This window comes from Hemitrygon akajei, chromosome 29 (genome assembly GCF_048418815.1).
Source record: "Hemitrygon akajei chromosome 29, sHemAka1.3, whole genome shotgun sequence".
NCBI lineage: Eukaryota > Metazoa > Chordata > Chondrichthyes > Myliobatiformes > Dasyatidae > Hemitrygon > Hemitrygon akajei.
This window is the reverse complement of record NC_133152.1, coordinates 45,963,053-45,986,707: the sequence shown is the minus strand read 5'-3', so window position 1 is coordinate 45,986,707 and position 23,655 is coordinate 45,963,053. Positions and strand designations below refer to the sequence as shown.

Below are 23,655 nucleotides of genomic sequence, written 5' to 3'. Positions count from 1 at the left end.
CCGCAGGGGGTTCTCGGAACCAATCCCCCACGGATAAGGGGGGCCGACTGTAAATAAAATCAAATCCTGAACTACAGACAACTTTACTTCTTTCAATTTCACCACTGATTCTTCAAGATTAATTTTAGTTTGCACTGTAATAGCATTAGGCTAACCGCTATACTACTGTGCCAACCCTCCCCACCCCTGACGCTACCGTACTGCCCCCACCTATTAGTCGTTAGCTTACGAGCGCAGTGCTCCATGGATAAGTGTTGAGGGAATTTTAAATGGTGGGAGATTGCAAAACATTACTGTTCAAAGGAATTTCAACCCATCAGAGGTCCCGCTGCTACTTTCTCGTGATGTCACTGTTTGGTAAACAGGAACACAATCATAAACACAAGATTTTGCAGATTAAAACACACAAAATGCTGGAGGAGCTCAGCAGGCCGGGCAGCGTCTATGGGAAAGAGTAAATGGTCAACGTTTCGGGCCGAGACCCTTCATCAGAACCGTTTACTCTTTTCGATAGATGCTGCCTTGGCTGCTGAGTTCCACCAGCATTTTGTGTGGGTTACTTTGACTCCTAGCGTTCTGCAGATTTTCTCCTGATTGTGATTTGATTACTACACTGCAAAGTCTCTTCCAGGGATGCCCACACGGAAGAAATTAAAATCTTCTCTTCGATGAGAGTTCAGTGAATGCCTCTCTCACTGCTCCCCCGCTGTCATCTCTAATACCCTCCTTCTTAGACCCGAAGCCACAACTGTTTACTCTTTTCTACAGATGCTCCCTCGCATGCTGAGCTCCTCCAGCATCTCCTGCATATTATTTGGATTTTCAGCATCTGCAAATATTCTCTTGTTTGAGATTCTGCAGATGTTGGAAATCCAGAGCACCTGTGGAGAGGAATAAACAGTTGATGCTTATGGCTGAGACCCTTCATCAGGACTGCAGAGGAAGAGGGAAGAAATCAAAATTCAAAGTAAATTTTATTATCTAAGTACATATATGTCACCATATACAACTCTGAGATTCATTTTCTTGTGGGTGTAATCAATAAATCTGAAGAATAGTAACGATAATAGAATCAGTGAAAGGCTGTCCAACTGAGGCATTCACCAGAGTGCAGAAGACAACAAACTGTGCAAATACAAAAGAAGAAACAATAATAATAAATAAAGAATCAATAAATATTGAGAACACGATATGAAGAGTCCTTGATAGTGAGAACACTTCAATGAAGTGAAGCTGAGTGACGTTATGCCCTTTGGTTCAACTGAACATGGTGGTGTGAGTCCTGAGGCTCACGTACCTTGTTCTAGAATAAGATTGGGGAGGGGAAGGAGGATAAGCTTTCCCCGATCTCGCGTATCACCTGCCAGCTTGTACTCATATTATATATAATGTAATTTATGTGTTTTTTAAATTAGGAATTGCAATGTACTGCTGCTGCAAAACAACGAATTTCACAACGTATGCCGGTGATATTAAAGCTGATACTGATTAAAGACTTGTCGATCCACTTACGGGTACATCCGCTTTTCTCATCGATGACGATGCCTCGGAAGTTCCAGAATCCAGGTTCGCAGCGGTCACATTTTAACCCTCCCACACCCGGTTTGCAGGAGCACTGACCCGTGCTGGGATTACAAGTTTCACTGTACGATCCGTACCTATTACACTCACAGGTACCTGCAACGGTCACAATAAAGAAATATTTGCCAGTTGCTGCCTGGTTATGCACCTGAAATTATTTGGGATGACATTTTGAACCTCGATAGGAGTCAAAATAAAAATTTTCTGAAGATTGGGAAAAAAGTAAACATAATAGATCGTAGGACATAGAACAGTACAACAAAAGAACAGGCCCTTTGACCCACAACATTTTACAGAACCAATTAAACTAGTAATCAAATGGCCAACTAAACTAATCCCTTCTGCCTACACAATGTCCATATTCCTCCATTTTCCTCACACTCATATGCCTATCTAAATGTCTATTAAAAATCTCCCCCAGGCAGCACATTCCAGGAGTCCACCACTCCCTGTGTAATAAAACTTGCCCCCTCACATCTCCTTTGAAATTACCCCCTCTCACCTTAAATGCATGCCCTCTGGTATTAGACATTTCAACCCTGGGAAAAAGATTCTGTCTGTCTACTCTATCCATGCCTCTCAAAATGTTATAAACCTTTATCAAATCTCCCCTCAGTCCCCACCGCTCCAGAGAAAACAGCCCAAGTTTGGCCAACCTCTCGTTATAGCACAGCCTTCTAATCCAGGCAGCACCCTGGTAAACCTCTTCTGCACCCTCTCTAAAGCCACAACATCCTTCCTATAAAGGAGAGGATAAGAACTGTATGCAGTACTCCCTAAACTCAAGACTATATTTTTAACCATAATAGGAGTCAAAATAAAAATCTTCTGTAGTTCGGGCAAAAAATTGAATCATTGGAACGGCAAATGAACTGGTTAACAGGGAAATTAGTTTGATAAACTTTCCGGATAGAAAAATGGAGGGCTACGTGGGGGGAAGGGTTAGATTGATCGTAGAGTAGGTTGAAAGGTCAGCACAACAGTATGGGCCGAATGGCCTGTACCGCTCTATAACATTCTATGCTCTAGACTGCAAGGATGGGCATATATGTTGCCAAGCAGAGAACTGGAAGAGTTTTCGAAAGTAGCAGGAACCATCTGGTTGGCACAAGAGCCAGCCACGAGCAGCTGGTTGCTCTGTTTATATATTTTATTCATTTAGAGATACAGCACAGCAACAGGCCCTTCCAGCCCAACGAGCCCGCGGTGCCCAGTTACACCCATGTGACCAGTTAACCTGTATGTCTTTGGAAACCAGTGGGGTCACAGGTACAAACTCCCTACAAGCAATGGCGGGAATCGAACCTGGATTACTGGCACTGTCAAGTCTTACACTAACCGCTACGCTATGTGTTAAAGTGAAAGGACTTACTTGGGCATCCTGCCAGGCCAACCCCCTGGGCAGCAGTAATGTTGTCCAGACAACAGCCGTACACGGACTTACTACAGTGTTGCTCCGGGACGGACGCTGGAAGTGCATCTGCGGGAAGAGGAGAAGAGTTTGAATAAACAGGCAATAAATAATGGCGGCTCGGTAGCAAAGTGGTTAGCATAACATTTCACAGCACCGGCAGTGACCAAACAGGGTTCGATCCCACCATTGTCTGCAATGAATGTGTACGTTCTCCCCATGACCGTGTGGCTTTCCTCCCACAGTCCAAACACGTGCAGGTTAGCGTTAGTAAGGTAGTTTATTTAGAGATACAGCGTGGAACTGGTCCTTTTGGCAGCCGATTCTCGGACTGTGGTGACACAAACAACGCATTGCACAGTGTTTTGATGTTTCGATGCATTCGTGACAAATAAAGCAAATCTCTACCTTTAATTCACAGGTTTCGGAGAAATCAGATCACAGGGTCATGGGCCACACTGCCCATAATACCATGCTAACTGCTGCACCCATACGAACCAATCCCATTTCCCTGCAATACATCTGCATCTTTCTATGTCTTGGCCAGATGCTGAGAGTGTGTATCAACCATAACCTGTGAGGAGGAATTCCCCTCAGGTCCTTTCCGAACCACTGGCCTCTCACCATCCCCTACTCTATTGGATCCTCCGCCATGTGAAAAATAAGATTATAACTCTGTCTTCACATCATTTTGTGTGAGAGTTTTGGAGTTGGAATGGCACCAGGAGAAGGGAAATATTGGAGAGAGGAGAGGCTGCCGGGCATTGCCATAGCAACACCTGGGGAGGGGAAAGGTGGGGGGGGGGGAGTAGATGATAGGAGGGAGGGAGGGAGGGGAGTGGAGAAGGAGTGGGGGGAGAGAGCGAGGTAGAGGGAATGTAGGTGAGAGGAGGGGAGGGGAGGGAAAGGATTGCAAGGGAGATGAGGGGAGAAAGGGCTAGGAGTGAGACTAGAGGGAGGACAGCAGTCATTGACTCATCCAGCACAGAAACAGACCCTTTGACCTAACCCTTCCAGACTGACAGGGAGCTGGTGCCATCAGGCTGCGTTTGTCCCTCAGATCTTGGGAGGGGAGAGGAGGGGGAATGAAGGAGGGGAGGGAGTGAAGGAAGGAGTGGGAATGAAAGGACCTATTCTGAGTTATATGTCTAAATAAACAGAAATGTTTGATATGTTGGTTGTACTTTAACCAGCCAAGGTGGAGATGATTGTGTAATTTGCTGCTAATTAACCTTGACAATCCCTCTGCTGTAAGAAACAGGTTGATTAAATGCACATTACTTATGTGATTACCTTCCACTTTCTGCATTTTTGGAGAGTTCAGTCAGCACTGATTTGTAAAAGTTGGTGTGGCTCCCTCACACTTCACAGAGAATCAGTTTTTGGTTTAAATTGGGTTTTTTGTACAAGAGACTGCTAGTGGTGAGTAATAGTCCCAAATAGCCTCCAATTAGTCACCAGCCTGATAATTTATACTCTGTTAAAACACTTCTCCCTGATTAGTTACTTAGAGATACAGTGCAGAACAGACCCTTCTGGCCTACCGACTGCACCGCTCAGCAACCCCCAATTTAACCCCAGCCTAATCACAGGACAATCTACAATGACCAATTAACCTTTTGGACTATGGGACAGAACCGGAGCACCCTGAGGAAACCCACAATCTTTCTTACAGGAGATGATGGAATTGAGCTCTGAACTCTAATGCCCCAAGCTGTAATACTGTTGCATTAACTGCAGTGCCACTGAGGCACCCTAAAAATTAAAACTCTTTTTATTTGCCATATGTACATCGAAATGTACAGTGTTTGTGCCAATTCAAATTGTGCCAGCATGCTTCTGGCACCAACATCGCGTGCCCACAACATAGTAACCCAAATCCGTGCGTCTTCGGACTGTGGGAGGAAACTGGAGCACCCGGAGGAAACTCACACAGTCACAGGGAGAATGTACAAATTCTTTACAGACAGCGGTGCTTGGTGATCACTGACAAACTAGTTTCTCAGGGCTTTGCACTGCTTTTGTGTCCCCGCTTTGGTTCAGTCATGCGGTCTCATTTTATAGCGTGTTAAACAACTTACAGAGGGGCTCAGTCGATCCTGGTAACTCCCAGACCCATCTGTTCTTCAAATCATATTCCAGACCAACAACAACAGGATGAGTGAAGGCCGACCCAGGAAAGACTGACAAGCCAGAAACAAGCTGCCGTTTCCATCTCTGATCTTGAGGCCAATTCTCAGGAACAGATTGGCAGACCATCTCCTTGGGATGTGTTCAAACACGCAATCCTACCAATAATCTGGACAGTGTATTATGGAGGGGCATTGGACACTCATAGAGTTATAGAACACCACAGCAAAATAACAGGCCCTTCAGCCCATCTAGTCTGCGTCAAACCATTGGCCCGTCTCGTCCCATTGACCTGCACCCGGATCATAGCCTTCCATACACATCCCATCCATGTACTTGTCCAAACTTCTTTTAAATGTTGAAATCAAACTAACATCCACTAGCTCATTCCACACCCTCACCACCCTCCGAGTGAAGAAGTTCCCCTGATGTTCCCCTTAAACATTTCACCTTTCACCCTTAACCCATAATCCCTAGTTCTAGTCTCACCCAACCTCAGCTTGCATTTACCCTATCCATACCCCTCACAATTTTGTATATTTCTATCAAATCTCCCCGCAATATGTGAAACTCGCAAGAATAAAGTCCTAACCTATTCAACCTTCCCTTAAAACTTAAGTCCTCACGCTCTGGCAACGTCCAGGACCCGAGTTATAGGGAAAGGTTGAATAGGTTAGGACTTTATTCCCAGGAGTGTTGGAAAATGAGGGTAGATTTGATAGGGATATGTAAAGTTATGAGGGGTATAGATAAGGTGAATGTTCTTTCCACTGAGTTTGGAAGAGACTAAAGTCCATAAATTGATCATAAAATTCACTTTATATCTGATAATACTTAATCCTTTCACACCTGACACTTTGCTAATTTACTCAAATAATAGATTTGTTTAAAGAGGCATTATTATCAGCATCCCCTCAAACAGGAATCCTTTTTATAAATCAATAAATTAACTAATTATTTCTCCAAATGTTTTGTTTTCTCGCACTGGGTTTTAATTACGCCAGTGATATACCTAACAAAATGCATCACTGAGTTCACCACATTAATTTACATTCACATTAGTACCTAAGAAGTTGTAAAACAGTCCAGATGTCACTGAGCAAGAAAGGAGATATTCAACCATGTGGACTTTAAACAGTATCTTTACAAAGTGAAAAGATGAAATATTGTTGGGGATATCCACAGAAATCAGGGACATGGAAGCTAAAGATGTGATTATCAATTTTGGAGTATTGACTATTGGGCTAGAGTTGACCACACAGTTTGATGAGGTAATTAATGTTAATAATTCTTTCTGCCTCCAGCATCAACAAACGTTTAAATTATCATTCCAGTCACTGCATACCTTGACTCTGTTCTATTCCCGCCAGTTTAGTCGCTTCCGACCAATATCCATGACACTTCACACACTCTTGTTCTTTCCAATGACTTTAAGTTCCCTGACCCCAGTTGTCTCATTTTCACTATTGATGCCATATCAAACACACCTTTCCCACCCACCCACCACATTCTGCTTCCTGCAGGGATCACCCCCTATGCGACTCCCTTGTTCATTCATCCCTCCTGTACTTATCCTTGTAAGCATTAACAGATGCCACACCTGCCCCTACACCTCCTCCCTCACTACCATTCAGGTCCCCAAACAGTTCTTCCAGGTGAGGTGACACTTCCCCTGTGAGTCTGTTGGGGTTATCTACTGTGTCCGGTGCTCCTGGTGTGGCCTCCTGTATATTGGTGAGACCCGACGTAGACTGGGAGACCGCTTTGTCGAGTACCTTCACTCCAGCTGCCACATCAAACGGGATTAGTGGCCACCCGTTTCAATTCTACTTCCCATTCCCATTCCAACATGTCAGTCCATGGCGTCCTCCACTGCTGTGATGAGGCCACACTTAGGGTGGAGGAACAACAATTTATATTCTGTCTGGATAGCCTCCAACCTGATGGTATGACCATCGATATCTCAAACTTCCGGTAACTGTCCCTCCTCCTCTCCTTCACCATTCCACATACCTGTTTCCCTCTCTCACCTTATCTCCTTACCTGGCCATCACCTCCCTCTGCTGCTCCTCCCCCTTCCCTTTTCTTCCATGGACTTCTGTCCTCTCCTGTCAGATTCCCACTTTGCCAGCCCTTTATCTCTTTCACTAATCAACTTCCCAGCTCTTTACTTCACCCCACCTGCTCTCCCAGTTTCACCTACCACCTTGCACTTCTTCCTCCCCATCCCCACCTTCTTACTCTGATTTCTCCCTTTCCTTTCCAGTCCTGATGACGGGTCTTGGCATGAAAGGTCAACTGTTTACTCTTTTCCATAGATGCTGCCTGACCTGCTGAGTTCACCACTTTGTGTGTGTTGTTCTGGATTTCCAGCCATGATGGCATGCATAAGACACTGCCCACAAGAAGGTAATGGCAAACCACTCCTTCAGAAAAATTTGCCAAAAACAATCATGATTTCCTATGTCAAATGACATAGCACATAATGATGATGATAACTCTGTCTCTACTACTCTAACCAGATCACTGTCTAAGACACTGAGGAAGCTCTCAGTAAAATCTTCAGCTGCCGTTTCTCCATTTCAGTAGATATTTCAGACTGACAAATTAATTCAATGTCAGATTCCTGAATGTATGCTGGTAAAAAGGTGATTTTGCAAGAAGTAACACAGAACTGTCCAGTGAGGAGATCGGGGATCAGCTGATGTTCGATGGAGTGGTGTAAATGAAAGCGTCATGAGCAGATTGTGACTCAGTGGTACCAGATGGCCATTATACCTGTATTAAGAGCTTTAGCTGACAGGTAATGACTGGAACACACTGGGATTATGTCCCTGGAGATCATCAGTGTGTTGAATTACTTATCAATTGTCATTGTACCATAGCATATCATTACAAAAGAAAACATCAGTTCAAGTTTTGCGGAGATTTCACGGGAATGGTATTAAGTTTAAATATCACACCTCATTTGGTGTGGGTGAGTGTCAGATTATAGTAGTGTGAGTGTGTGCTGTATATATGTACGTGTTTGTGAGTGGTGTGTGTGTGTGTGTGTGTGTGTGTGTGTGTGTGTGTGTGTGTGTGTGTGTGTGTGTGTGTGTGTGTGTGTGTGTGTGTGTGTGTGGCGTGCGTGCATGTGTGTGTGTGCGTGTGTGTGTGTGTGTGTGGGGCGTGCGTGCATGTGTGTGTGTGTTTTGTGATGTGAGCACAGGCGTGTGTGTGTTTTGTGATGTGAGCACAGGTGTGTGTGTGTGTGTGTGTGTGTGTGTGTGTGTGTGTGTGTGTGTGTGTGTGTGTGTGTGTGTGTGTGTGTGTGTGTGTGTGTGTGTGTGTGTGTGTGTGTGTGTGTGTGTGTGTGAGTGTGCGTGCGTGCATGTGTGTGTGTGTTTTGTGATGTGAGCGCAGGTGTGTGTGTGCGTGTTTGTGCAGGAGACCTCGAGCTCTGATGAAAGGCTTACCCTTGCAGGAGCTGGGCACGATAACGTGAAGGTCCTTTCTAAGCTTACAGCGCGTCAACTTCAGTGTGCATTCGTTGTCGTAGGTCACCCCGTCAGACCCACAGACCTAGGCAGAGAAAGACAGGCAGTCAAAGAGAGAAAAAAACACGGCTGTTAAGAAGAGGAAGCACTGAGGAACTGTGAGAGCTCAGCCCTCCCGGCGGAGTTTAAAAACAAAGCCTTGAACAAGAAAATTCTTGGCACAAATAAAAGGATGTCTGTTTCACACTCTGCAAGGTGTTAACAGTGAGCACTATCCCATAAGACATAGAAGCTGAATTAAGCCATTTGGCCATCGAGTCTGCACTGACTTATTATCTCTCTCAACCCCACTCTCCTGCCTTCCCCCACAATCTTTGACGCCCTGACTAATCAAGACCTTATCAACCTCCGCTTTAAATATACCCAATGACTTGTCCTCCACAGCCGTCTGTGGCAATGAATTCCACTGATTCACTACCCTCTGGTAAAAAAAATTTCTCCTCATCACTGTTCTAAAGGGACATCCTTGCATTCTGAGGCTCTGGTCTCTGGTCTGAGACTCCCCCACACACTCTATATAGGAAACACCCTCTCCCCACACACTCTATCTAGGCCTTTCAACATTCAATAGGTCTCAATGAGCTATCCCCTTCTAAATTTCAGCGAGGACAGGCCCAGAGGCAACAAACGCTCCTCGAACACTAATTCTTTCATCTCTGTGAACCTTTTCATGAACATCCACGGAACCCTCTCCAGTTCCGGCACATCTTTGCTTAGATAAGGGGCCCAAAACTGCTCACGGTACTCCAAGTGCCTGATAAAGCTTCAGCATTACATTCTTGCTTTTATATTCTAGTCCCCTCAAAATGAATGCTAACATTGCATTTACCTTCCTTACCACCGACTCATCCTGCAAATTAACCTTTAGAGAATCCCACCAACAGTTATTAAAAAAAAATGTTCTCCCAGGGGATCAGCAGTTTCTGAAATACTCAAACTGCCCCATCTGGCACCAACAATCATTCCACAGTCAAAAATCACTCAGATTGTATTTCTTCCCCATTCTGATGGTTATTCTTAACAACAACTGAACCTCTTGACCGTGTCTGCATGCTCTTATGCATTGAGTCACTGTCATGTGATTGGCTGATTAGATATCTGCATTAACGAGCAGTTGTACGGGAGTACCTGATAAAGTGGCCACAGAGTGTAATTCAGCAAGGCTGACCAAATTAAAAAGACATTAAAATGCAAATATCAAATTAAAAATCTTCAATTTCTATGCCAACGTAGCCTGAAGGTTTCTCGGAAATTAGGTAGCTGTAATTTGTAAGTGCAGGAACACTACTGTGAATTACCATCAATCATCACATTCTATTTGTTTTTTCCAAAGCGGAAGAATAAGAGAATCACTTTCACACAAGGTTTTATCTTATTTTACTGAGATGCCTGCAGAAGCAATGAGAAATGGTGGGGTAATTACTCACAGGAGACCAGGGGACACCTTGGCATGATATTCCGCAGTCACAAGGTCCGTCTTCGGAATCCTCATCCCAAACTCCTCCATATTTCCGGCACTTCTCCTGTTCGCATTCGCTATTGTCACCGGAGCCAGACCCCCCTGAACCACATTCTGTCACAACAAGGAGGCAAAGGAAAACAACATTGGGCTGGGAGTACTGGTTCAGTACTGATATATACCACGGGCTCGAGGCACTGAGGATCCCTACCACCCATCCCACAACCTCTCTGACCCACTACCATCAGGACTAGGACTGACACACTGGGTAATGGCTTCCTCTCTCAGGCTGTGAGACTAATGAATACCCCGTCACTACCGAGGTCTCGTCACTAGGACAACGAGCTGTTTTACCTGTGCTGTGGACTACATACACTTTGAAGTACTTTTTATTAATTGACATGTGGTAATATTTTGGTTTATGTACTGGTGGAGGTTGATAGGTTCTTGATTAGTCAGGGTGTAAAAGGCTACAGGAAGAAGGCAGGAGAGGGAAAATGGATCAGCCATGATGGAATGGCAGAGCAGACTCGCAGGCTGAATGGCCTAATTCTGCTCCTATCTCCTATGGTCTTATCCAAAACAAAAATAGAGAATGCTAGAAACACTCAGCAGGTTAGTCAGTGTCTGAAGGGAGATAAACCAAAGCTAATACCTCAAGTCAAGGAACCTGCAGACAGAACTGGGAAAGTGAATTAACGGTTAAGGGTGATACAAAGGCTTGAAGGCACATAGCACCAGGCTCAAGGAGAGTAGCTATCCCGCTGTTATAAGATTAATAAATGCCCCCCCAGTACAATAAGATACACCTCAAGTTCAATCTAGGTAGCCTCCAACCTGATGGCATGAGATCAGTTTCCCCTTCTTATACAGGCAGTCCCCGGGTTACGTATGAGTTCCGTTCCTGAGTCCGTCTTTAAGTCAGATTTGTACTTAAGTCAGAACAAGTACATCCAGTATCATTTAGCGTCAGTTAGTCAAACGTTTGTCTTAGTATATAGTATATATTTTACCTTTCTATGCATGTAAAACACTTAAGAAATGTATGTATTCCAATAATTAAACCCTGAGTTGCTTAGTAATAACTGTAGCTTTCATCGGGGCACGGCCTTTCACATGCTCCATTACTCTCACTTTATCCTTTAAAATTGTTCCGATCGTTGACCGACTGTAGCCTAACGCTTTTCTAATGACCGATGGCGTTTCACCTCTTTCCACTTTACTTTCAATCGCGATCGCTTCCCATCAATGGAACAGAAACACTGCGGGTGGCGGCTCCCGAGGTCTGCTGGGTCCTAAGGACCACCGCACTGAATGGGACAAGTGGGGGCTGTGCTGGGTTTGGGGATTTGATCATCCACAATATTCTGTGTGGGAATTTAAACTGGAGGTGGCAGTGTGTTTTTTTTTACGAGGTCGAGTTGCGAGCTTGACATCAACCCGGCACGGATGGTACGGGAGTCACTGGATCGACATCAACCCGGCACGGGAGTGGTCTGTCACTGGATTGAACTCGGGAACCTCCGTGCTCCAGCCCGGCGTGGATCTCATTGCGCCACCAGCCAACCAGAACGGGGGGGGGGGGGTCAGGGTGAATCTTACTAAGAAACATTTAAGCCAAATACAAAGTTAAACACTCAACACAGTGTCAACAGCAATGACTTAAAATGGCAGACGGCGTTCTCTTTCCTTGGTTCGTAAGTACGAGTTGTCCGTAAGTTGGACGTTCGTAACTCAGGGACTGCCTGTAATTATTTTTTCTTTTGTTCTTTTCCAATCCCCCCCCATCCTATTCATCTATTCCTCACTCTGACCGCTTAACTTTTCTTCTCACTTGCCTAACACTTCCCCCAGGTTCTGTCATTCCCTTTCTCCCATAATCCACTCTCCCTTCATCCTTCTCCAGCGTTTTCCCTCTCCTACCCACCTATCACCTTCTAGCTAATCCTCAATCCTCTTCACCCACCTTTTTATTCTGACGCTTCCCCCTTCCCCTCCCATCCCGATGAGGGGTCTTGGCCTGAAATGTCGACCGTTTATTCCCCTCCCGAGATGCTGCCTGACCTGCTGAGTTCCTCCAGCATTCTGTGTGTGATGCTCTGGATTTCCATTGCCTACAGAATCTCTGTGCTGATGATAAGAGGGAATCTTGATCTCATAATCTGCCGTATTATGGCCTTGCACCTGGCTTTTATTCTGCAGCCTGTAACTGTTTCCCTTGTACTGTCCTAGTGTACTGTGTAATGATCTGATCTGGATGGATGGCATGTAAATCAGTTTTTCACTGTACCTGCATTCATGTGAAAGTAATGAAACAATTTATCAATATCTCCTCATTAAAAAATCAGCCACGACAAATGAGAGCTGACCTGAAAGATTAGTCCTGTTTCTCTCTACACAGATGCCAGAGGCTGCCTGGTTTCTAGTGCATTTATTTCTCTTCTTTTCATTTCAGATTTACAGAACTCAGAATTCACAACCAGGTTTAATATCACTGACATATCATCAAATTTGTTGTGTTGCAGGAACATTTCTAGTTTAACATTTTACTTGCTTGCAGACATTTGTCTGACTCTTTCTTCCGTGGCTTAATAGAGATTTGACTAGAGTTGAGGTACATTATGTATAAACATCAATTGCAAAATAACCACGTCAGCTTGCAGGAGCAATACCTCATATTATGTCTGGGTAGCCTCAAACCGGATGGCGTGAACATCGAGTTCTCCAACATCTGGTATTTTTTTTCTCCTGCCACTTCCCTCTTCTTCAATTCCTCACTCTGGTCTCTTACCTCTTCTACTCACCTGTCTATCACCTTCCCTGGTACCCCTCCTCCTTCTCTTTCTCCCATGATCTATTGTCATCTCCAAAAAGATTCTTTCTTCTTCAGCCCTTTACCTTTTCTATCCATCACCACCCAGCTTCTTACCTCATCCTCCCTCCCCCACCCACCTGGCTTCACCTATCACTTTCGAGTTTGTACTCCTTCCCCTTCCTCTCCAGTCCTAATGAAGGGACCTGGCCAAAAAACTCGATCGTTTATTCCTCTCCATAGATGCTGCCTGCCTTGTTGAATTCCTCCAGCATTTTGCTCTGGATTTCAAGCATCTGATGAATCACATGTGTTTATCAATTGCAAAAGAATTTAAAAAAATTATGGCCATGTATGAATTGAAGCATAGAACCCTATGACAGGCAGTGTTATGTAACAATGAAAATTGCAATTACACTCATTTCAAATCAAATAGCTATTAAACAGCCTATAACTCAACAACAGCTTCAGGTTTCCTACTCTTAGATTTCTTCATGCCTTCAATTTCAATTGCTACTCATGTTCAGTCTTCCTTCAGAGACTTGGTCAAAGGAGATTTATCATCTAAGTGCATATATATAATCATATACTACCCTGAGGTTCATTCTCTTGCGGGCATCGGTATCAGATTCAGGTTTAATATCACTGGCATATATTGTGAAATTTGTTGTTTTATGACAGCAGACCATTGCAATACATAATATAAAGCTATAAATTATAATAAATATATACAGAAAAATTAAATCAGTAGTGCAAAAAGAGAGCAAAAAAAAGAAAATAAATAGTGAGGTAGTGTACATAGATTCATTGTTCATTCAAAAACCTGTTGGCTTTGAGAAAGAGGCATTCATGGTAAATACAAAGAAACAAAAACTGTACACGAAAGTGGACAAACAATTAATGGGCAAAAGACAACAAATTGTACAAATATAAAACAAAAACAGAATATTACTAATAAAATAAGTAATAAATATGTTTATAAAATCTCTTCACCTCAGCCAAGAACTTAATTTCAGCATTGGGCACTGAACCTTGTTTGGAATTATAAAGTTAATTTTCGTAATCTTCATTTAGAATTTTTGTTAATTAAATACTAAAATGCTGTGAATAGTGTCATATTTTCTGTTAATTTATGGATTAGTCACTTCATGATCAACCCGGAACAAATCTTTATTTAACTGTCCAAACATCTGTACTTAATACTAAACTTGAAAAATCAATGCCACATCGATCTCTGGATATCAAATAACTAACATTTGTCACTAAGTGAGATTGCACAATTTAAACAACTTCTGCTTTCAGCACACTATACACAAAGGACAGATTTAATACAAGAATTTGCTTTAAAACTTTCAATCTTTTCCCAATCTTTTGCAACAGAAGTAACAATCTAATGCAGACTCTTCTATTTACATTTCCTGAAGCCTGATAAGACCAGAAGACACAGAGCAGAATTAGGCCATTTGGCCCATCGAGTCTGCTCCACCAATTCATCACAGCTGACCCACTCAGCCCCTATCTCCTGCCTTCTCCCTGTATCCCTTCATGCCCTGACTAATCAAGAATCTATCAGCTTCTCTCTTAAATATACCCAATGACTTGGCCTCTATAGTCACCTGTGGCAATGAATTTCACAGATTAACAACTCTCTGGCCAAAGAAGTTCCTCATCTCCATTCTAAATGGACATCCTTCTATTCTGAGGCTGTGTCCTCCAGTCTTACACTCTTCTACCATAGGAAACATCCTTTCCATATTTACTCTATCTATTCTTCTGATTTCCAGTGAGTACAAGGTCTCGGCCTAAATCATTGACTGCTTATTCACTTCCATAGATGCTCCCTGATCTGCTGAGTTCCTCCAGCTTTTTGTGTGTGTTGCTCCTGGATTTCCAGCATCTGCAGAATCTTGTGTTCTATTTAAATGTAATGCTTCCTGCTCTTTGGATTCCTGCTATAATTTTATTAATAATTAATGTGGAAGTGACGTGTAAGTAAGTCGATGCAGGATTCCAGCTGCTTATTTAACTAAGGGGTGACTAGTCTGCATATGCTCGTCTTCCTACACACAGAGCATTGGCCTCTTGGTGGAAACCAGTCAGTAAGGGTTGTTGAAAGGATTCCATTGCCCCTCCATCTCTCAAAGGACCACCCTAAAAAAATTCCAGGGTTTGGGGTCCGTGTAGTGAGGTGGTGGAAGAGTTGTGAAAACCCTTAAATGCACGGATTTGCTGTTCTGACAGAGGGTCTTAAACCTTCATATACCCTGGAATTAGTCTGCGCAGGTACAAACTACAGAACAGGCAGGTATCTGTTCATTGTGTGATTCGTCTTCAAAGATTAACTTTATTTGTCACCTGTACATCGAAACATACAAAAAAAATACATTGTTTGCATCAAATCAAATCAGCCAGGAATGTGCTGGGCAGCCTTTTCGGCCAATGTTCCCTCTAATCTTGCGCTGTGCAATTTTTTGCCCAGTGAAAACAAATTGTGCACACTGAGCAATTCCTGCAATAAATAAAGCAGTTCTAAAATATGCAGACAAGTCATTGCGAGCTCCACGTTGTCAACACTGTCTGCATCAGAAAACAGGAAAGGAAATCTGATTGTGTATGATCATGAAATATACCAAACATGCCAATGAGGTAGAGGGTGACAATCATTTGTGTGCTAGTGGCAAAAGATGTGCACACCCTAGAGGGAACATTGCTTCCGGCACCAACGGAGCACACCCACAACTCACTAACCCTAACCCGTATGTCTTTGGAATGTGGGATGAAACTAGAGCACCTGCAGGAAACAGGCACGACCACTGAGAAAATGAACAAACTTCTTGCAGACAACGTCAGAAACTGAACCCAGGATTAAAGCTGGCACTGTAAAGTGTTACGATAACCGCCATGTTACCACGCCGCAGAATGAGATTTAGACCTTCACTTGTGGGAGATGGTTATTTCCAGGTAACTCTGAGGCAAAATAGATGAAGGAAGCACTAGCTTAATCAATTCATGAGTGCTTCAGGAACAGCTTCTTCCCCTCCAGCTTCAGATTTGTGAATGGACAATGAACCCACATACACTACCTCAGTACTTTTCCCTCTCTTTTTACACCTCTTATTTAATTTATTTTTTTTATATACCTCTTATTGTAATTTATAGTTTTTATTATCATGTATTGCATTGTACTGCTGCTACGATACAACAAATTTCATGACATAGGCCAGTGATATTAAACCCGATTCTGACTTTCAGAGTTCATTTAGTAACTACCCAAACACGGTGTCCCCGAACTCCGAAGTCCAGTTCTTACCGTCATCACAAGGGCCTTCCTTAACGACCTCAATTTTCCTTTTCTGCTGACAGGATGTAGACTGCAGATCACAGAGGTGAAGGTAGGTCATCCCGTCACTGCCACAGACCGACCTGATCGGCTGGCTCTCGCACCGGGGACAGACGCACCGACTGTCGTTGCACTGTGCCCCAAACTGGCAAATGGAGGATCCACATTGCTCTGAAGGAGCGAACAGAGAAAACGTAAAATGTACAGGCTTTACAAGGCAATGGTTAGACTGTACTTGGAGCACTGTGAGCATTTCTGGGCCCCTTACCAAAGAAGGGATGTGCTGGCATTGGAGAGAGTTCAGAGGAGGTTCGCGAGAATAATCCCAGGAGTTAAAGGGTTAACATGTGAGGAGGGTTTCATGGCTCTGGGCCTGTACTTGCTGGTGGGATCTCATTGTAACCTACCTAATACTGAAAGGCCTAGATAGAGTGGACGTGGTGAGGATGTTTCCAGTACTGAAAATGTCTAGGACCAGAGGGCACAGCCTCAGAATTGAGAGACATCTATTTAGAAAAGAGATGAAGAGGAGTTTCTTTAGCCAGAGGGTGGTGAATCTGTGGAATTCATTGCCACAGATGACAGTGGAGGCCAAGTTATTGAGTATATTTAAAGTGAAAGATAATAGGTTCTTGATTAGTAAAGGTTGTGGGGAGAAGCCATGAGAATAGGGTTGAGAAGGATAATAAATCAGCCATGATGGAATGGCAGACCAGAGTCAATGGGCTGAATGGCCTAATTCTGCTCCGATGTCTTATGGTCTTATAGAAGAGTACAGCTGAGTACAGGCCCACAGCCCATGATGTTGTGCCAACATTTTAACCTACTCTAAGATCAATATAACCCTTCCTTCCCAAATAGTATTTCATTTTTCTATCATCAATGTGCCTATCTAAGGGTCTCTTAAATGTCCCTAATGAATCTGCCTCCACCACCACCACTTGTGTTCCATACACCCACCACTGTCTGTGTAAAAACACTAGCTCTGACATCCCCCTGAATACTTCCCTCCAATCACCCTAAAATCATGCCCTCTCATAGGAACCATTTCCACCCTGGGAAAAGGCACTGGCTGTTCACTCTATCTGAGCCAATAATCATCTAATACATGTCCATCAAAGTCACCTCTCACCCTCCTTCACTGCAAAGGGAAAAAGCCTTAGCTCACTCAACCTATCCTCATAAGACATGTTGTCTAATCCAGGCAGCACCCTGGAGTATCTCCTCTGCACCCCCTCCAAAGCTTCCACACCCTTCCTACAATGAGGCAATCAGAACTGAACATACAACTGACCATGTAGTCTAGCCAGGGTTTTATAGAGCTGCAGCATTAGGAAGGTGAAAACCATGACATGAGAAATGTCATAGAGTCAACCACCATGGAACAGGCCCTTCTGCCCATCCAGACCATCCTGACCAAAATGCCAGTCTAAGCTCATTGCACAGTACTGTAGTAATTTCATGTATTGCAGTGTACTGCTGCCATAAAAAAAATATATAGATAGATAGATAGATACTTTATTCATCCCCATGGGGAAATTCAACATTTTTTCCAATGTCCCATACACTTGCAGCAAAACTAATTACATACAATACTTAACTCAGTAAAAATATGATATGCATCTAAATCACTCTCTCAAAAAGCATTAATAATAGCTTTTAAAAAGTTCTTAAGTAGTTTACTTAAATACATTAAATACAATCAACCCCGGCACTTTAACATATCTTACTCCTGGTGGTTGAATTGTAAAGCCTAATGGCATTGGGGAGTATTGACCTCTTCATCCTGTCTGAGGAGCATTGCATCGATGTATTTCATGACACATGTGAGTGATGATAAACCTGGTATGGGTCTCTATTGTGGACTGAGGGTGGGAAGGGGGCAGGGAGAGGTGAATCATGGTTGGGAAAAGGGGAAGGGAGAGGGGAAGGAGTGGGAACCACCAGAGAGACATTCTGTAATGATCAATAAACCAGTTGTTTGGAATCAAATCACCACTCCTGTTCTGATGTGTCATCCTGTCATAAATGGGAGGGTCACTTCACCAAGCACCTCTGCATCATCTGCAACAAGCAGGACTTCCTGTAGCCAAACATTTTAATTCCCATTCCCCTTCTGACGTGTTGATCCATGGCCTTCTCCTGTGCTAAGATGAGACCACCGTCAGGGTGGAGGACCAACACCTTATATTCTGTCTGCTACCCTCCAACATGATGGTATGAATATCGATTTATCCTTCAGAGAAACACATTCCCCACCCCCTATGCTTTCTATCCCGCACTTCTTCTCAGAAGGGCCTGTTCCATGATGATGCGTATTACCTCCCCCCAGTCTCCTCCTTCCCTTTCTCCTATTGTCCATTCTTCTCTCCTATCGGATCCTTCCTTCTCCACCCCTTGACCTTTCCCACACACGGCTTCAACTATGACCTTCCAGCTAGCCTCTTCCCCTCCCCCCACATTTTTATTCAAGCATCTCCCCACTTTCTTGTCAGTCCTGACGAAGGGTCTCAGCCAAAACGTCAACTGTACTTCTTCTATAGATGCCGCCTGACCTGCTGCGTTCCACCAGCATATTGTGTGTGTTCATTGACTGTTTACTCTTATTTGCATACTGAGTTCCTCCAGCACTCTATGTGTGTTGCTTTGGATTTCCTGCATCTGCAGACTTTCTTATGTTTGTCAAATGTTCTTATCTGGTGTCTCAGGGCTGGATGTGTTTGTACCCACACTAACCCTTGCCCCGGCTCTCTGCCACGTGTCCCACACCACCCCCACCACGGTGCTCCAGCCTCACCATTCCAAATATCCTTTGCTCCCACCAGATTTACAAACTCGCTCTCCACACCTCGTTGACAAATACAGTACTGTGCAAAAGTCTTAGGCACCCTAGCTATAAATATGTGCCAAAGATTTTGGCACAGTGCTGTACATTTGACCTGTATCTCTCTAAATGTTTCCTATCCAAGGTACCTGTCCAAAGGACTAAGCTGAAGGACCATCACCTTCAGTTAACTCACTCTGGGAGGGGTCCAGATATTCTTAGTGATGCAACGCGTCACTCTGTCCAAGATTTGCAATACAAGCAACCATGCAAGGACACGTGCTACCAAACTACCACCCAGTCCAGCTGAAGTGTGACTCTGGAGCCACCAATTTGGTTGAGTCTTTTTCAATTAGGAATGTGCAATAAATGCCAGCATTAGGGATTGTCAGCGATGACATATCCCATCAACACCCAACATTACAGCGCATTACAGGTCCTTCAGCCCACAATGTTGGGCTGAAACCTTTAAGCTACTTCAAGTTCAATTTAACCCTTCCTTCCCACATAGCCCTCCACTTTACTATCATCCATGTACCCATCTAAGAGCCTCTTAATTGTCCCTGATGTATCTGCTTCTGCCACCATTCCTGAAAGGTCATTTCATGCATCCCCCACTCTCTTTTTAAAGAAAACTAGCTCTGATCCCTCCAAACAGCTTAACGTTATGGCCCCTCATACTAGCCATGAAGAAAATATGCCTCTAGACCTGTCCCTCCCCTTCAGCTGAAACAGTGCCACTCTGGAGCAAAATAAGATATGGGTAATAGCTAAAACAGTTTTTTACTTCTCTGATTACTGAGCTGTCCAAGAAACTACTACCTTAGAGGATTAACGACATGTCTACCACATTGAAATAAGCCTTTTATCACTGTGGCACACTATAGACTTCAATAATAACCGATGAACAATTGTCTCAAGATACTAATATCTCCCAGTGTCTGGACTGATGTATCAAGGACGGAGCAGACTTTGTCATCTGCGTCATAGCTCGGAATACAACCAGAAAAAACAGCACACGTTGTACATAAAAGTAACCAAAATCAGATTAATTTGCGTCCCTAGATTTATGACCCTACGCAAATCCTTCAAATTAATAATGTGAAACTATTTCAAAGTTCAAAGTTAATTTATTATCCTAGTATGTATATGTCACCATGTACAACCCTGAGATTCATTTTCTTGCAGGCATTCAAGAGTAGAACAAAGAAATATAATAGAATCGATGAAAAACTACACAGAAACAAAGAGTGACAAACAACCAATGTTGAAAAGGCAAACTGTGCAAATGAAACAAAATAAATAAATAATACTGAGAACATGAGTTGTCGAGTAATTGAAAATGAGTCTGTAGGTTGTGGAATCCATTCCGTGTTGAGGAGCCTGATGGCTGAAGGGTAATAACTGTTCCTGAACCTGGTGGCATGGGACCTGATGGCTGAAGGGTAATAACTGTTTCTGAACCTGGTGGTGTGAGACCTGATGGTTGAGGGGTAGTGACTGTTCCTGAACCTGGTGGTGTGGGACCTGATGGTTGAGGGGTAGTGACTGTTCCTGAACCTGGTGGCGTGGGACCTGATGACTGAGTGGTAATAACTGTTCCTGAACCTGGTGGTGTGGGACCTGATGGCTGAAGGGTAATAACTGTTCCTGAACCTGGTGGTGTGGGACCTGATGGTTGAGAGGTAATAACTGTTCCTGAACCTGGTGGTGTGGGACCTGAGGCTCCTGATGGTAGCAACGAGGAGAGAGCATGGCCTGGATGGTGGATTCACATTTGCATTCATAGTAATACTCATTATTGGGACAGCACGGTAACATAGTGGCTGGCATAATGACTATTAATGACTATTGGAGGATCAATTCCCATCATTGTCGCAAGGAATCTGTACATTCACCCCATGAATGTGTGGGTTTCTTCCAGGTAGTCAGGTTTCCTCCCACATTCCAAAGGGTGAGTAGGCTCATTAGTCACATGGGTGTAGTAGGGCAGTGTGCACACCTCTATCAGGTCACCTCTCATCCTCTGTTGCTCCAAGGAGGAAAAGCCAAGTTCACTATCTTATGTATTTATATTTATTGTGTTTTTTTATTATTGTGTTCATTATCTTATTATGTTTTTATGTGGTATTGGATATGGAGAAACAATTATTTTGTTCTCCTTTACACTTGTGTGTAGGAAATGACATTGACCAATTTTGAACCTTGAAATGTGATCAGACCAATGCATTTTAAAGCTTCAACCTCATTGAAAAGTGCCTTGTAATCTTTAGCACCACTGGACCACAGAACAAGCAAGGCTAAACTTGACTTACAGTCCCACCTTAGATTATAATTACAGTGTTCCTTTTGTAACAATACAATCATTTCAATTCAATGGGACTTACTGCACTCTCCCTGGCTTGCGACTTGGATGTCGGTTTGCTTGATGCAGGACTGGACGTGTAGCTCGCATTCATTACTGTACGTGTTCCCATCTGTTCCGCACACCAGCTGCTGAGAGCCCACACACTCCGTGGAACAGACGCACTTCCCCGTCTCTGCCTCACAGATGGCACCAAACTGGCAGTTTCCACAACGATCTGGATGCAAAACAAACGATGACATCACTGAAATGCCAAAGTAACACCTTTTCCATGAAGAACAGCTTAAAAATATCAAAGTCAAGGTCATAGTTATTGTCATAGGGACTAGTACACGTATGCACAGGTGCAATGAAAAACTTATTTCAGCAGCGTCACAGGCTCAGAGCATCAGATGAGAAAAGCATAAATTAAAAGTTAAACGCAATGATTACAAAAAATAACAACTCTGCCATGGATGTTCTCATTGTCGGCTGTGAAAGGAAGAGGGTTAGGTATGGGGCTAGCAACCCCATCCCGTAAAAACACAGCACTACAAGAACGCCAACAGAAGTTCTAAAGACCTCATCCCTGATAGAGGAAGTATCTTCCAAGGTAGGCCAAGGACAATATGGCCCAGGACAGAGAACCCCAGCAAGCTGCTGTTGAAGACTATGCCTCAGTACAGGAGATGGGCTTGACCAACCAAATATTACAAGAAATAACATAATTAGAAAATTTAAGTAAGACACACCAAATTCCATTTTAGTGCAGAGATCAATTTGGTCATAATGTTGCAAAACTGTGGTGACAGGGAAGTACCTTAATGAAGATGGCTTGGCCCGAATGCTGGAGATCTTTGATAGATAATGCCTCCTTGAGGAAGGATCTCCTGTGGGTTCTACCGATATTGGGCTGAGCCCACTACTCTCTACAGCACTGAAGATTTCCAGCTGCTGTACCAGGCCATGATGTAGCCAGTCCGGATACATTCACAGGTAAGTAAGTAGAAGGTTGCTAGAATGCTTAGCGATATGCCCAACCTCCTTACTCTCTGTTGGATCTCGGTAATTTTCGAAACCCAAAATGAATGAGAGACTTTGATTCTTCGCAATTGTTTATTTTAAAGTTGAAACCAAGGAACAGATACTAAGCATGTGAAACTAAGTGAGGAGCTGACAGAGTACCAAGGAGCAAAGATATAAAAGAAAGATTAAAAATGGCACTTTTGAAAAATTTATCACCTTTACATTCCAGATAACAGAAATTCCTTAGATCAGAATAAACTAATCAAAGGCGACACATGATAGCATGAGCTAAAACTTAGTGAATTAAAAATAAAAAGGTGACAAACTGCTAAACCAGCGTTCATGCCAGTAAGCGGAAACAAACCAAAGTACAAAAGTACAAAGCACCAAGTTTATTATCTGAGTACATACCTGTCTTCGCATACAACCCTGAGATTTTATTTCTGCAGGCATACTCAACAAATCAATAGAAGAGTAACTACAAACTGCATCAATGAAAGAGTAAGAGCATAGAAGAGAACAATCTGTGCAATTGCAAATATAAATAAATAACAAGAACATGTGACAAAGAGTCCTTACAGTGGATCATTGGTTGTGGGAATATCTCAATAGATAAGTGCAGTTATCCTCTTTTGTTTAAGGGCGTGATGGTTGAGGGGTTCTTCAACTTGGTGGTGCGAGACCTGAGGCTCCCGTACCTTCTGCCTCATGGCAGCAGTGAGAAAAGAGAATGGCCTGGGTGGTGAGGATCTTTGATGATAGTTGCTGCTTTCCTATAGATTGCATGTAAATGTGCTCAATGGTGGGAGGGCTTTACCCATTATGTACTGGGCCGAATTCACTACCTTTGGTAGGATTTTCCACTCAAAGCCCTTGGTGTTCCCATACCAGGCTGTAACACAGCCAGTCAGCACACTTTCCACTACACATCTATAGAAGTTTGTCCAGGTTTTTGGTGTCAAGCGAACTCCACAGCCTTCCAAGGAAGCAGAGGTGCTGTCGTGCTTCCTTTACAATTACATTCATGTGATGGATCCAGGGCAGGTCCTCAGAGATAATGACACTCAGGAGTTTAAAGTTACTGACCCTCTCCGCCTCCGATCCTCTGATGAGGACTGGCTCTTGAGCCTCTGCTTTCCCTCTCCTGAGGTCTACAATTAGCTCCTTGGTCTTGCTGATAGTGGGTGAG

The 23,655-nt window shown here is 43.6% G+C and overlaps 1 protein-coding gene across 13 annotated transcripts in view; it reads right to left on the bottom strand.

Annotated features, from left to right (window-relative positions):
• Positions 1 to 23,655, bottom strand: part of agrn (agrin) — a 523,540-nt gene that overhangs the window by 94,285 nt on the left and 405,600 nt on the right. For all 13 annotated transcript variants that reach the window (XM_073032309.1, XM_073032310.1, XM_073032315.1 and 10 more), the window contains 6 exons: positions 21,484 to 21,678; positions 16,243 to 16,443; positions 10,089 to 10,234; positions 8,581 to 8,686; positions 2,954 to 3,061; positions 1,513 to 1,677 (listed from right to left, as the gene is read on the bottom strand). In XM_073032309.1, coding sequence (XP_072888410.1) covers positions 1,513 to 1,677; positions 2,954 to 3,061; positions 8,581 to 8,686; positions 10,089 to 10,234; positions 16,243 to 16,443; positions 21,484 to 21,678 — 921 coding nt within the window. The remainder of the gene's footprint in view (positions 1 to 1,512; positions 1,678 to 2,953; positions 3,062 to 8,580; positions 8,687 to 10,088; positions 10,235 to 16,242; positions 16,444 to 21,483; positions 21,679 to 23,655) is intronic.